The sequence below is a fragment of the Panthera uncia genome, chromosome E1 (assembly GCF_023721935.1).
Source record: "Panthera uncia isolate 11264 chromosome E1, Puncia_PCG_1.0, whole genome shotgun sequence".
NCBI classification, from domain to species: domain Eukaryota; kingdom Metazoa; phylum Chordata; class Mammalia; order Carnivora; family Felidae; genus Panthera; species Panthera uncia.
This window is the reverse complement of record NC_064814.1, coordinates 44285415-44299122: the sequence shown is the minus strand read 5'-3', so window position 1 is coordinate 44299122 and position 13708 is coordinate 44285415. Positions and strand designations below refer to the sequence as shown.

At 47.2% G+C, this 13708-nt stretch overlaps 1 protein-coding gene across 1 annotated transcript in view; it reads left to right on the top strand.

Moving 5' to 3' along the window:
- Positions 1-249: 249 nt before the first annotated feature.
- The window catches only part of PRPF8 (pre-mRNA processing factor 8), a 31586-nt gene continuing 18127 nt past the window's right edge, over positions 250-13708 (top strand). Inside the window, exons 1-24 of the mRNA XM_049636746.1 lie at positions 250-356; positions 548-658; positions 1154-1322; positions 2702-2866; positions 2945-3163; positions 3287-3499; positions 3626-3751; positions 3832-3937; positions 4836-5026; positions 5156-5275; positions 5366-5555; positions 5691-5810; positions 5920-6054; positions 6412-6541; positions 6944-7140; positions 7666-7872; positions 8000-8163; positions 8316-8442; positions 8579-8771; positions 9047-9234; positions 9400-9638; positions 9873-10019; positions 10210-10420; positions 10624-10740. Coding sequence (XP_049492703.1) covers positions 559-658; positions 1154-1322; positions 2702-2866; positions 2945-3163; positions 3287-3499; positions 3626-3751; positions 3832-3937; positions 4836-5026; positions 5156-5275; positions 5366-5555; positions 5691-5810; positions 5920-6054; positions 6412-6541; positions 6944-7140; positions 7666-7872; positions 8000-8163; positions 8316-8442; positions 8579-8771; positions 9047-9234; positions 9400-9638; positions 9873-10019; positions 10210-10420; positions 10624-10740 — 3774 coding nt within the window. The 5' untranslated portion in view covers positions 250-356; positions 548-558. The remainder of the gene's footprint in view (positions 357-547; positions 659-1153; positions 1323-2701; positions 2867-2944; positions 3164-3286; positions 3500-3625; positions 3752-3831; positions 3938-4835; positions 5027-5155; positions 5276-5365; positions 5556-5690; positions 5811-5919; positions 6055-6411; positions 6542-6943; positions 7141-7665; positions 7873-7999; positions 8164-8315; positions 8443-8578; positions 8772-9046; positions 9235-9399; positions 9639-9872; positions 10020-10209; positions 10421-10623; positions 10741-13708) is intronic.

The following is a 13708-nucleotide window of genomic DNA, read 5'->3' as shown; positions in this document are numbered from 1 at the left end:
ATTTATTTTTCAAAACTAAGGTCTGTCGTAGTCTGATGGACCCCAATAGCAGATTAAAGTCTAGATCCGTATACCCCAGGTCCCAAAAGCAGCCCGAAAAAGGAGGGAGGCGGGGCTTGCGCCTACCCGACCCCACCCTCTTGCGTTTTAATATTTCCGCCTATGGACCGCCCCCTCTTGTCCTATGTGCAACTCTAATTGGTGAGCTCTCTAATCCGTCTGGGCACTTGGGCGCCTATTGGGTCGACTGCTGAACGAGAGTTGCGTACTTCCCGGCGTTGGGAACGCACAGCGGACGTAGGCTTGCCGCCATTGTGTTGCGAAGAAAGCGGCTACCTGTGTGGGGGCCTTTGGGGGTTCGTGGCGGGTTTTAAGGGCTGTGTTGCGGGAGGTGTGAGGGGGTCGGGCTGAAAGGCCTGAGGGTTGGGCTGGGCCGGGCTGGGCATACTCTGAGCAAGGAGGAACTGCAGGTCGGGGGTGTTGACGCGTTCCTGCTGGGCCCGGGCCCTATTGCTCGATACAGTTTTTCTTTCTTTGCCCCCCCCAGATCCTCCGGGAATGGCCGGAGTATTTCCTTACCGAGGGCCGGGTAACCCGGTGCCCGGCCCTCTAGCCCCGTTGCCAGACTACATGTCGGAGGAGAAGCTGCAGGAGAAAGGTGAAGAACGCGTGCGGGAACGGCGCCTGCGGGCCGGGAGGCTTAGGGCGGGTGTGCGCGTGCGCGCAGCGGGTTTGCTTCTTTTCCCCGTTTTGTTAACTCGGCATGAGGTGTCAGCTCACTTATAACCCCATTTGTTTTTTAATCTAATAGGGTAGTTAAAGGTATCTGTTATTTGCAGGCACTGATCCAATGGGGATACAATTGCAATGAAAAAAAAAAAAAAGCCCTACTCTGATAAGGGTTAAGTTGCAATGAGTGAGGTAGACAATAAAAAACTTAAACATGTGTAACAGGAATGTCAGACAGTCATAAATGTGATGAAGGAGATAAAGGAAAAAATAAAGCAGAGTGAGGTAAGAGAATTGGCAAGGAGTGCATCTACTGTATGCCTGCCCCTTCTTCATACATCCTGACAGGAGCTTACCCTGGGGCAAGAGGTGGGGATGATTAGGCTGAGGGTGTGTAGGTCTTTAAACTGAGTTGTCTTTGTAGCCCGAAAATGGCAGCAATTACAGGCCAAGCGCTATGCAGAAAAGCGGAAGTTTGGATTTGTGGATGCTCAGAAGGAAGACATGCCCCCAGAACACGTTAGGAAGATCATTCGAGACCATGGAGACATGACCAACAGGAAGTTCCGCCATGACAAAAGGGTCTACTTGGGGTAAGGAACCTCTTGGAATTATGTCATTTACAGTTTGGCCCCTCTCCTTTGTTCCTGTCCCATAGGTTGTAGTCCTGGATAGCAGCTCTCATTTGGGGACAGGAATCCTCAATGACAGCCCATCTTGGTGGTTATAAGCAAAGGGAGAAAACTAGGATTCTGTGATAATTTTCAGATCTTGCAGTTATTCTCTTAAAAAAAATTTTTTTTAACATTTATTTATTTTTGAGACAGAGAGAGAGAGCATGAACAGGGGAGGGTCAGAGAAAGAGGGAGACACAGAATCTGAAACAGGCTCCAGGCTCTGAGACGCGGGGCTCGAACCCACAGACCGCGAGATCATGACCTGAGCCGAAGTCGGACGCTTAACCAACTGAGCCACCCAGGCGCCTCTTGCAGTTATTCCCTTGATTGCCCTGATTTCTTTTCTTGATCTGCCTCTAATTCGTCCTGTTGAAGCTATGTTAAGATGTCCCTATATTTGAAGGGGTTGAAACCCAGAACAGGACACTGCTTTCTTATTGTTAGTAACTCCTCAGTGACCAGAATCCTGAGGTTCAGGATATTTAACTCCTGAAACCTCTATACTTTTGTTTTTCTCTGCTCCCAAGCTGAGTAATTACAGGTATAAGTGCCTTAGCAAATCTCCTTTCTATTTGGACACAAAAATGTTAGCCACTTAATGGTCTAAGGTGGCCATCTAAAAAAAAGAGGGCCATATGTTCTGTTTATCTATAAAAAGTATTTTTTGAGAAGTGTGCTAGGGATAGAGCAGTGAATAGGAAGTAATGGCCTTTCTGGATCTTCTAGTCTAGTGGCATGGCCGATATGAGACAGATGGTTACAATAAAGTACGACAAATATTTTATTATTTTTTTAAGATGAATAATTTTATTTAATATTGGTTTCTTTTATTTATGTTTTTAATTTGGGAGCAATAGACTGCAAGCGGGGGAAAGGGGTAGAGAGAGAGAATCTCAGCACAGAGCCTGACATGGGGCTCAATCCAGTGACCCTAGGATCATGATCTGAGGTGAAATCAAGAGTTGGACGCTCAACTGAGCCACTCAGGCGCCTCTTATTATTATTTATGGGAAGGTACAGAGAACGTAGAATGTGTGACAGCCCGAAAACTATCTCTAGAGGAAAAGAAACCCAATACTGTAGGACTGTGAAGTTTAAGAGGAAGAGTGGCACAATTGGAGAGGAGGAGGCAGGGCTCCTGGTCAAGGAAGGCCTGTGTGCTAAGTTTGGGAGTTTGGACTGTAAGGCAGGCTTTTCTGTGGAATGCTGTACTCTGATAGCATGTGGCTTCTCTGCATGGCACAGGTAGCAGAACACCTTGTCACTTGCAATCGTCTTTCTCCCTAATGTTGCAGTGCCCTAAAGTATATGCCCCATGCAGTCCTGAAACTCCTGGAGAACATGCCTATGCCTTGGGAGCAGATTCGAGATGTGCCTGTGCTGTACCACATCACTGGAGCCATTTCTTTTGTCAATGAGATTCCCTGGGTCATTGAGCCTGTCTACATCTCCCAGTGGGGGTAAGAAGGGCTGGAATGGGGGGAGGGTGGTTTGGGGACAGTGAACAGAAACCATAGTATGACATTTTTGGCTTGTAGGTCAATGTGGATTATGATGCGCCGTGAAAAAAGAGACAGGAGGCATTTCAAGAGGATGCGTTTCCCCCCTTTTGATGATGAAGAGCCACCTTTGGATTATGCTGACAACATCCTAGATGTCGAGCCACTGGAGGCCATTCAGCTAGAGCTGGACCCTGAAGAGGATGCCCCTGTATTGGATTGGTTCTATGACCACCAGCCACTGAGGGACAGCCGGAAGTGAGTGATGGTTAAGTTACTGCTCCTGTGAGAGTTTTGGAATTCCAGGAGTCCTGGGAGAGCAATAGGTAGAATGGCTTGGCTAGCTGGTATACCTAACTGACAGAGGCCTTTTTTTCCTAGGTATGTGAATGGCTCCACTTACCAGCGCTGGCAGTTCACACTGCCCATGATGTCCACTCTCTATCGCCTGGCCAATCAGCTCCTGACAGACTTAGTAGATGACAACTATTTCTATCTGTTTGATTTGAAGGCCTTCTTTACCTCCAAGGCACTCAATATGGCCATTCCTGGAGGCCCCAAATTTGAACCTCTTGTTCGAGACATCAACCTCCAGTAAGTTGAAGAGAGTGGGGATTTTAGGCACTTTGGGTTGAATAAGATCTAATCTTGATCCTTGAGAAACGTTTGTAGTTTCCAAATTCCCCAGCTGGTCTGCTCATCCTTGATTTTGTACCCTAGGGATGAAGACTGGAATGAATTCAATGATATTAACAAGATCATCATCCGGCAGCCTATCCGCACTGAATACAAGATTGCTTTCCCGTATCTGTACAACAATCTTCCACACCATGTCCACCTCACCTGGTGAGAGCTAGAATACATGTTGGGGAAAAGAGAAGGCTGGAGAGTCAGGAGAACTTGAGCTGATTGTTCTTCCATTTTAGGTACCATACTCCTAACGTTGTGTTCATCAAAACTGAAGATCCTGATCTGCCAGCTTTCTACTTTGATCCTTTAATCAACCCAATTTCTCATAGGCACTCTGTCAAGGTGAGAAGAGGGAACATTTGACCTTAGTTCTTGCAAGAGAAATTTCATGACTGTGGCTTAAGTGTTACTAGATGGAAATCAGCTAGAGGGAGACATGTTTGTCATCTGCTTTAGTGTTCCCCTTGAGCTTGAAGCTGATTTGACACTTTGGCACTTGGCTCAAACCAAGTTATTGGTGTTTAATTTGTGTTTCTGTGATTGGGGCTTTCTGTATAGTCTCTTCTGGTCCGTTTGCATTATGGCTTTTTTTGGAATCCTTTTATTAAGATAGAGTTCACATACCATGTAACTCACCTATTTAAAGTGTACAATTCAGTGGTTTTTAGTGTATTCTGAGTAGTTCAGCCATCTGTACAGACAATTTTAGGACATTTTCATCATCCCAGAAATCCCTGCACCATTAGTAGTCACTCTATTTCTGTTGAACCTCCCTTGCCTAGGCAACTACTAATCTTTCTGTAGATTTGCCTATTTTGGAGATTTCATATAAATGGAATCTTCCAGTATGTGATCTTTTGTGATTGACCTTTTATACTTGAAATAATGTTTTTGATGTTTACCCATGTTCCATAGTGTTAACAGACCTCCTTCCCCCAGCTCAGGTTTTGGAGCTTGGGCAGGAGGTGATTGCATTGTGTAAGGTACTGGGGCTCCTTGGGAGGCCCTTGGTGATGAGCCATTTGGGGTGTGAGGAGTGATGCTTGCTTTCCTGATTGGCCCTGGCTTGTTCTCTGCTCCCTTGGCCCCCTTTGCCCTGGCTCTTTAGGGCTTTTCTTGTCTGGCAGCCTAGTTTCCATGGCAGATGTAGCCACTGTGCTTGGCCCCAGAGAGTTTTCTTCTCATCCCAATTCTCTTCCAAGTTCAGTGGGAGCTGAACCCTTGGGCATTCTCGTTTCAGAGCCAGGAACCGTTGCCTGATGATGATGAGGAGTTTGAGCTCCCAGAGTTTGTGGAGCCCTTCCTGAAGGACACACCCCTCTACACAGACAATACAGCCAATGGCATTGCCCTCCTCTGGGCCCCACGGCCCTTCAACCTACGCTCCGGTCGCACCCGCCGGGCCCTGGATATCCCCCTTGTCAAGAACTGGTAAGGTTTCTATCTGGGGAGATGGTAATGGATGTATTGGAGAGAACACTACAACTGGGTGGGATTGCAGCCTTTACCAGAGGGACTGGAAGGAGAGATGGGCTAACTCTGCTTGGCTTGTTTTCCCAGGTATCGAGAGCATTGTCCTGCTGGGCAGCCTGTGAAAGTGAGAGTCTCCTACCAGAAACTGCTTAAGTACTATGTGCTGAATGCCCTGAAGCACCGGCCCCCTAAAGCCCAAAAGAAGAGGTAAGGTGCCTGAGGGTCATTGCTCAGACTTCTTTTGTTCCAAACATAATCAGGAGCTAACTCTCACTCTCCCTCTTATTCCCACCCCAGATACCTGTTCCGTTCCTTCAAAGCCACCAAATTCTTTCAGTCCACGAAGCTGGACTGGGTGGAGGTGGGGCTACAGGTTTGCCGCCAGGGCTACAACATGCTCAACCTTCTCATTCACCGTAAAAACCTCAACTATCTGCACCTGGATTACAACTTCAATCTTAAGCCTGTCAAGACCCTCACCACCAAGGTGTCTGCATTTCACCTTAAGGGTCTTCTGGGTTTGAGGGATGTTACTCGTTTTGCTCTGTCCTCTGGGGAAGGAGTACATCTAGTTTGGACCATTGCTAATTAATGTTTTTTCTATTTTTGGTATCTTCTCCAGGAAAGAAAGAAATCTCGTTTTGGGAATGCTTTCCATCTCTGTCGAGAAGTTCTGCGTTTAACTAAGCTGGTGGTAGACAGTCATGTGCAGTATCGTTTGGGCAATGTGGATGCCTTCCAGGTGAGGCTAGGTATCCTTGATCCCTGCCCCAGGGGGGAAGCTCAGTGAAGCCTGATCTCATCATGGAACTGACTCTAGCTTAAAGCCTGATGGGGTAATTGTGTTGCAGCTGGCAGATGGGTTGCAGTATATCTTTGCCCATGTGGGGCAGCTGACGGGCATGTACCGCTACAAGTACAAGCTGATGCGGCAGATTCGCATGTGCAAGGACCTGAAACATCTCATCTATTACCGCTTCAACACGGTGGGACCCTGCCCTCACGCACTTACTTTCTCCGATCCATTTTAATTTTTATGTCTAGTCAGGGCTTTTTCCAGGGACCTGTTTGGAGAGAGGCCTTAAGTATGTCCTTACTTGCCCTCACTGTGTGTACTTTAACACTTCCCCTAAAAGTCCACCTTTAAATAGGGAATTTCAGTTACTGGTTTGTACCTTAGAATTTCTCACCTATTCTATTTTAGATGTTGAAGTCCAGGAGTTTTGCTTCTTTTCCTTTTATTGTCTTTGATATGTTTCCCATGACCCTACCTGTGCCCAGTTTTCAATTGCTCTCTAAAAGAATTGCTAACTTACTTTCTTGATTTCTGCTTGGGGCCACAGGGCCCTGTAGGGAAGGGCCCTGGCTGTGGCTTCTGGGCTGCAGGCTGGCGGGTCTGGCTGTTTTTCATGCGTGGCATCACCCCTTTGTTGGAGCGGTGGCTAGGCAACCTCCTGGCCCGACAGTTTGAAGGTGAGTGGTTTTCTCTGTGTCCAACATTTTTTTTTTTTTTTTTTTTTAAATCCCTTCAAGGGTAGATCATATGTTCCCATTCTGTCCCCTCCCCTTGTTTGAGACTGAGAATCCCTTCCTGCTGGATTGCCTCTAAGTCCCGCTCTTCAGTGATTCTGACTTGGCACTGTGTTTCTTGGGCTTCTCTCCGGGGCCTTGAGGCTATCTTGGATTTGTAGGATGGAAATTCCTCAGAAGCATTGTTGTGACTATCTGAGGTAGCTTGTCTTTTTTGCATGTGCTGGGTGTGTGGACACTTTGTTTATACTTGTTGATTTCAGTGTACCCATGGTTAATGAGGGGACATGATGGTAGAGACTCACTGAGAGCAATGAATCTTGCCTTTAATCAATTCACTTCTAGGCCGACACTCTAAGGGGGTGGCAAAGACTGTAACAAAGCAGCGAGTGGAGTCACATTTTGACCTTGAGCTTCGGGCAGCTGTGATGCATGACATTCTGGACATGATGCCTGAGGGAATTAAACAGAACAAGGCCCGGACGATCCTGCAGCACCTCAGTGAAGCCTGGCGCTGCTGGAAGGCCAACATTCCCTGGAAGGTGGGTTGTCACCCCAACTCTGAGAAGGCAGGAACGTCATTTTCTTAGGGTTAGGGTTACCGCTCCCGGGGACACCTGGTGAGCTCGATTGAGCATCCGACTTTTGATTTCAGCTCCAGTCATGAACCAGGGTTGTGGGATGGAGCCCTGCATTGGGCTTCTCTGTCTCCCTCTTCCACTCTCTGTCTGTCTGTCTCTTTCTCTCTCTTAAAAGAAAAAAAAAAAACTTTGGGGGGGGCGGTGCCTGGGTTGCTTAGTTGGTTGAGTGTCTGACATCAGCTTAGGTCATGATCTCACAGTCTGTGTGTTCAAGTCCTGCCTCAGGCTCTGTGCTGACAGCTCAGAGCCTGGAGCCTGCTTCAGTTTCTGTGTCTTCCCTTCTCTTTGCCCCTCGCCCGCTCACACTCTTTCTGTCTCAAAAATAAATAAATGTTAAAAAAAAAAAAAAAAGATTATCATTCTCAGACTCCCTTTGGGAGCTATGTGGCTCCTGTCACTTTCTCACTGTGCCTTTTGCACTTTCAGGTACCTGGGCTGCCAACACCCATAGAGAATATGATCCTTCGATATGTGAAGGCCAAGGCTGATTGGTGGACTAACACTGCCCACTACAACCGAGAACGGATCCGCCGTGGAGCCACTGTGGACAAGACTGTTTGCAAAAAGAACCTGGGCCGCCTCACTCGGCTCTACCTGAAGGCAGAACAGGAGCGGCAGCACAACTACCTGAAGGTTGGGCAGCTTAGGCTGGGCTGGGCGTGGGGAGTGGGCAGGAGAATAGACCGCAGAATTGGGACTATGCCTTGTCCTGTGGGGATTAGGCTACACTGGGGGGCTAATTATCATGTCTCCTTTGCAGGATGGGCCGTACATCACAGCAGAGGAGGCGGTGGCAGTGTATACCACCACTGTGCACTGGCTGGAGAGCCGGAGGTTCTCACCCATCCCGTTCCCCCCACTCTCCTACAAGCATGATACCAAGTTGCTCATCTTGGCCTTGGAGCGGCTCAAAGAAGCGTACAGGTAAAGAGTAGAGAGTGGATTCCTTTGGGAAGGTGAGAGCGGGAAGGACAGCATCATTGTCACAGTCCAAAGAAAGAAGGTTTAGCTTCCGTGGTTTCTGGTTTTGGTTTCCTTCTTGGTTTTTCCATTCATCTTTCCTGTTTCCTTATCAGTGTGAAGTCTCGGTTAAACCAGTCTCAGAGGGAGGAGCTAGGTCTGATCGAGCAAGCCTATGACAACCCCCATGAGGCATTGTCCCGCATCAAACGTCACCTCCTCACTCAGAGAGCCTTTAAAGAAGTGAGTAAGATGCTTCCCACCCCCCCCCCAGGTTGTCTATTGCTATTCGTTCATGGCACCAAGAGTAGTGGGTCGCTACCAAGAGTAGTAGTAAGTGATTGGTGGATCCGTGTAAGCCAGCTTCCCTGTTCTGCAGGTGGGCATTGAGTTCATGGATCTCTATAGCCACTTGGTGCCGGTTTATGATGTGGAGCCACTGGAGAAGATCACTGACGCCTACCTGGACCAGTACCTGTGGTATGAAGCTGACAAGCGCCGCCTTTTCCCACCGTGGATCAAGCCTGCTGACACAGAACCACCCCCTCTGCTTGTTTACAAGTGGTGCCAAGGTAAAGTTTTTCTGGGTTTGCCCTTGGGAATTGAGGTGAGTTGGGTTGATTTGAGGTGAATTAAGTTCTGCATTAAAGTTCTCATCCAGGCAGTGTAGCTGACTCTTGCTGCGTAGTGCCAAGGAAATAGTATTGACGTGAAACTGAGCACCGCTGGCACTCCTATCAGTCCACACGTGGGAATGGAGGGCAGTGTGATGAGGTTATGGACTGTGGTAGCTACCACGGGATGGGAATTTCTAACCTGCTGGACACCTGTCTTGACTACTTCTCAGGCATCAATAATCTGCAGGATGTGTGGGAGACAAGTGAGGGTGAGTGCAATGTCATGCTGGAATCGCGCTTTGAGAAGATGTATGAAAAGATCGACTTGACCCTGCTTAATAGGCTGCTGCGACTCATCGTAGACCACAACATAGCCGACTACATGACTGCCAAGAACAACGTGGTCATCAACTATAAGGTATGTCTTAGGGGCAGGGTAGCAAGGAATTGGGGAAGGGGTGTGTCTGGGTCCCTGAGGTAGGATTTGCTGAAGGGAGGACAAAAGAGGATAAGCCCCCAGAGAGGCTTCAGACATGGCCTTGGGTTAAGAATTGCCAAGAGTTTGTAAATCTTTTCTTTCTAGGACATGAACCATACAAATTCTTACGGGATCATCAGAGGCCTGCAGTTTGCCTCATTCATTGTGCAGTACTATGGCCTGGTGATGGATTTGCTTGTGTTGGGATTACATCGGGCCAGTGAGATGGCTGGGCCCCCTCAGATGCCAAATGACTTTCTCAGTTTCCAGGATATAGCCACCGAGGCTGCCCACCCCATCCGTCTCTTCTGCAGATACATTGATCGCATACATATTTTCTTCAGGTGAGGACCTTGCCTGGAGTCTTATCTTTGCAGGGCATCAAGACGTGTGCCCAGCCTCTGGACACAGCTTTTGTTCCTTAGTTGAGGAACTAAGGTTCCTGCTGCTGGATCGGGGCTCTAAAATGGAATGAAGTCCCGTGAGTAGGGTGGGGGTTGGAGGTGGGCTCTACAAAGCTGTAGGTCTCATGAGGTTCCAGTTTATTTGGGTCTCAGCCACGCATCTTGCTGGTATAGGTTCACAGCAGATGAGGCTCGGGACCTGATCCAGCGTTACCTGACAGAGCATCCTGATCCCAACAATGAAAATATCGTTGGCTATAATAACAAGAAGTGCTGGCCCCGAGATGCCCGCATGCGCCTCATGAAGCATGATGTCAACTTGTGAGTTTAAGTTGGGGGCTGTGGAAGCTGGAAGGACATTGGTCTGAGGGACCCAGAAAACAGGGAATTTATGACTTTGTGTCCTGTGTGGGAGGAGTGTACTCTGTTAGGATATTGTCAGTCTGGCCTTCTGAGGGAAATTCCTTCAAGTTCCAGGAAACTAATGTGACCATATGTTCCCTGTGAGCAGGGGTCGGGCAGTGTTCTGGGACATCAAGAACCGTCTGCCACGATCAGTGACTACAGTTCAGTGGGAGAACAGCTTCGTATCTGTGTACAGTAAGGACAACCCCAACCTGCTGTTCAACATGTGTGGCTTTGAGTGCCGCATCCTGCCTAAATGCCGCACCAGCTATGAGGAGTTCACTCACAAGGATGGGGTCTGGAACCTACAGAATGAGGTACAGTCCGGAAAGGGGCTAGAAGTAGCATTTTCACCCCCGTACCTTCGGGATACATAGGGTGAGGAACATCACACCTTTTCGTTATCAGTCATTTGAACTTTGTTGGGTGGTAGGGCTTAGTGAGGGGTTGTGGTGTCAAGAGTTGGTCCTTGCTCCCGTAACAGTATCAGAGACAAATTAACCTCGACCTTGTGATTTAGGTTACTAAAGAGCGGACAGCTCAGTGTTTCCTGCGAGTGGATGATGAGTCAATGCAGCGTTTCCACAACCGCGTGCGTCAGATTCTGATGGCCTCTGGCTCCACCACCTTCACCAAGGTATATAAGTCAGTCAGCCCCAACCTCCTTCACGTCCTCTATCCATCTCCTATCCTTTTGAACTCTTCCCTTGGTTTGCTCTCCTTTTTTCCCAGCTTGGCTCAGTGTACCAGTTTCTATGCTTTATGATATAGAACCTTAGAGTGTCAAATCAACTCAGTTCCTTTCTGAGAATACCCTGTAGGGATTGTCCGTGTGATGACTGAGTTAAGGTAAGAGTAGAAGTGGGATTCTTTAATTGGGACAAAACTTGACGTTTTTTACATCTTCCCAGGGGGCTTATTGTCTATTCATATAGCTCATTTTTTAACCAGTAACTGTGTATGTTAAAAAGCAAGTATAACTAGTATTCATTTTCCCCTTCAGTTGCTTCCAGACACCCACCTGAAGGCAGCTGGAGTTAAGAAAAAATAATCTGGAGATTTGTTAACAGTGCATACCTAAGCTTCTGCGAGGTTTACAACGTCACCTTGTTCTTCCTGCTGTCTTTCCATGGTGTCGTAAAGGTGCACATAATGTCTTGGCTGATGCTCTCAAGAACATCAATAATGCCAAAAAGAGAAATTCAGGTTCTTACTAGGCTGTGCTCCAAACAGCGCTTTTAAGGATACATTTCTGTATCTTAGTTTTTATGTTTTATGTAAGTAGTCTCTATACCCAACTTGGGGCTCAGACTGTTCACCTTGAGATCAAGAGTCGCATGCTCTTCTGGCTAGGTCAACCATGAGCCCTTTAGTATTTCTTAAAATTTCTTACACATTTTGAGTATAGTACAAGGGGAGAGTTTACCTTTTCAGGTCTCTCTAAGGGTCAGGTAACAAGAATTCCGTAACTCATTCATTCCATTGGTGTTTATTGATAACTACTGCGTTCAAGGCTCTGTGCACACTGCATGTACCTTCGAGCTCACCTACCTAGTTGGAGAGACAAGATCCATAGACAAGAGAACTATACTAGGATGTAGTGTTTATAAAGCTATGGTGTTATTTGGGAATCTGTGAGAACACTCAAGTTAATGACTAGCCCAGTCTGGGAGAAGGAGAGGAGAGTCTTCCTGAAAGAAGTAATGTGTGATGAGGTAGATGAGGGAGGGCCTTCCTTCAGCCTTAGGTATGGAGAGGTAACTAGCATGAAATGTGTGGAGCTGTGCAAATTCAGGGTTTACTGGAGTATAGTTATGGAGTAGGGACTGTTAGGAGATGGGGGCGAGACAGATCAAGAGCCAGATCATGGAGGGGATTGCATGGCTTGTTAAGAATTCTGTGAGGGTTTTTTTTTTTTTTTTTTTTAATGTTTATTTATTTTGAAAGAGAGCACTTGCACCCGTGTGAGCGGGAGAGGGGCTGAGAGAGAGGGGGGGAGAGAATATCAAGTGGTTCTGTGCTGTCAGCACAGAGCCTGATGTGGGGCTCGATCTCATGAACTGTGAGATCATGACTTGAGCCAAAATCAAGAGTCAGATGCTTAACCAACTGAGCCTTCCAGGTGTTTAAAGAATCCTATGAGGTTCTTAAGCATGGGAATGATTTTCCCAGCTTTCTGTGTTAGGTCCTTCACTCTTGTAGCTGTGGGGAAGATGGGTTTAGAGAAATTCGGTGGGAGATCAAGTTTGGGGATTTCTGCTGAAGTCCTGATGATAGAGATGAGAGCAGTGAGGAGACAGGAGTAGATCTGAGAAGTAGTTAGCAGGTGAAATCAGCAGCCTCATTTTGGTGGGACGCCAGAGGGAAAGGAAAATAACACTCAGTTTTTGGCATGGCTGACTAGGTGGATATCGGCACTGCCAACTGGAAGAGTACAGGAAGAAGAGCAGGTTTAGGAGGGAAGATAAATGGATTTCGTTCAGGATGTAAAAAGTTTGAGGTTCCTAAGAATATCCAGATGGAGCTGTTTGGCAGGCACTTCTTATATCCTCTGTTTTCAATTCCAAGATGAGTGTGTGTGTATGTGTGTGTATATATGTATATGTATGTATATATACAAATGTATACACACACACGTGTGTGTTTTTTCCACCCTAGTGATGCCTATTAAATTGATAATCTCTTAGATTTGCTGTAAAATACTTTGAGCTTGAAGCTTCAGAGAGAGAAATGAAGTGAGAAGATGAGAGCAGTCAGGGATAACTTCGAGGCTCCTGTAGGATGTCCAAGTGGAGATATTTTGCAGTCTGAAGCTTGGAGAAGATATCTGGGTTGAAGATGTAGGTTTAGGAGTCTGGTGGTTTAGGAGGTGGTTTAAAACTCAAGAGCGAGCAAGATTTCACAGGGTAAGGAATGAGAAGAGCAGAGGGACAGGTTTGGAACCATAGGATACACTGAGCAACAGCATGGCCAGACTGGGAGAGTGCTGGGTCATGGGAGCCAAGGATGTCAGGAATTGGGGCGGGCATTTAACAGTGTCAGTTGCCTAAGAGTCTTTCAGTTAGATAAGGCCTGAAAAGTATCCATTGGATTTGGCAGTCAGGACGTCATTGGTGACCTTAGCAAGAGCTGTTTCAGAAATAGTGGGGATAGAAGCCAGATTGCAGTGGGTGAGGCTTTATGGGAAGTGGGGGAGTGGAGACAGCAAGGACCGTCAAATTGCCAGAGCTAGAAAAAGAGGAAGGGCATGAGATGCCACCTAGAGGGAGATATAGGTCAAGGCAGTATTTTTAAATGGTGTTGAGTGAAGAATGTTCTGATTAAGAAGGAGCCAGGAGCAGTTCAGGGTGTAGTAGACCAGTGTAGTAAGTGATGGGCAGCGTTCCCCAGAGTTGAGTGGGGGCAGAGTAAAGGGGAAGCAGAGGGAACCCTCCTCTAAACCTAAAAGAAAAGAGGTCTGGATATATGTGAATGTAAGGTTGAGTGGGAAGTTATAACAAATACTGAATTTTTCAGCTTTGCCTGGGTTGGTCACAGTGGTGAGGGTGTGATACAGTTTTTGAAGAAACTGTGTGCTCCAGGTGGGTTTCAAGAAAATAGAAGAC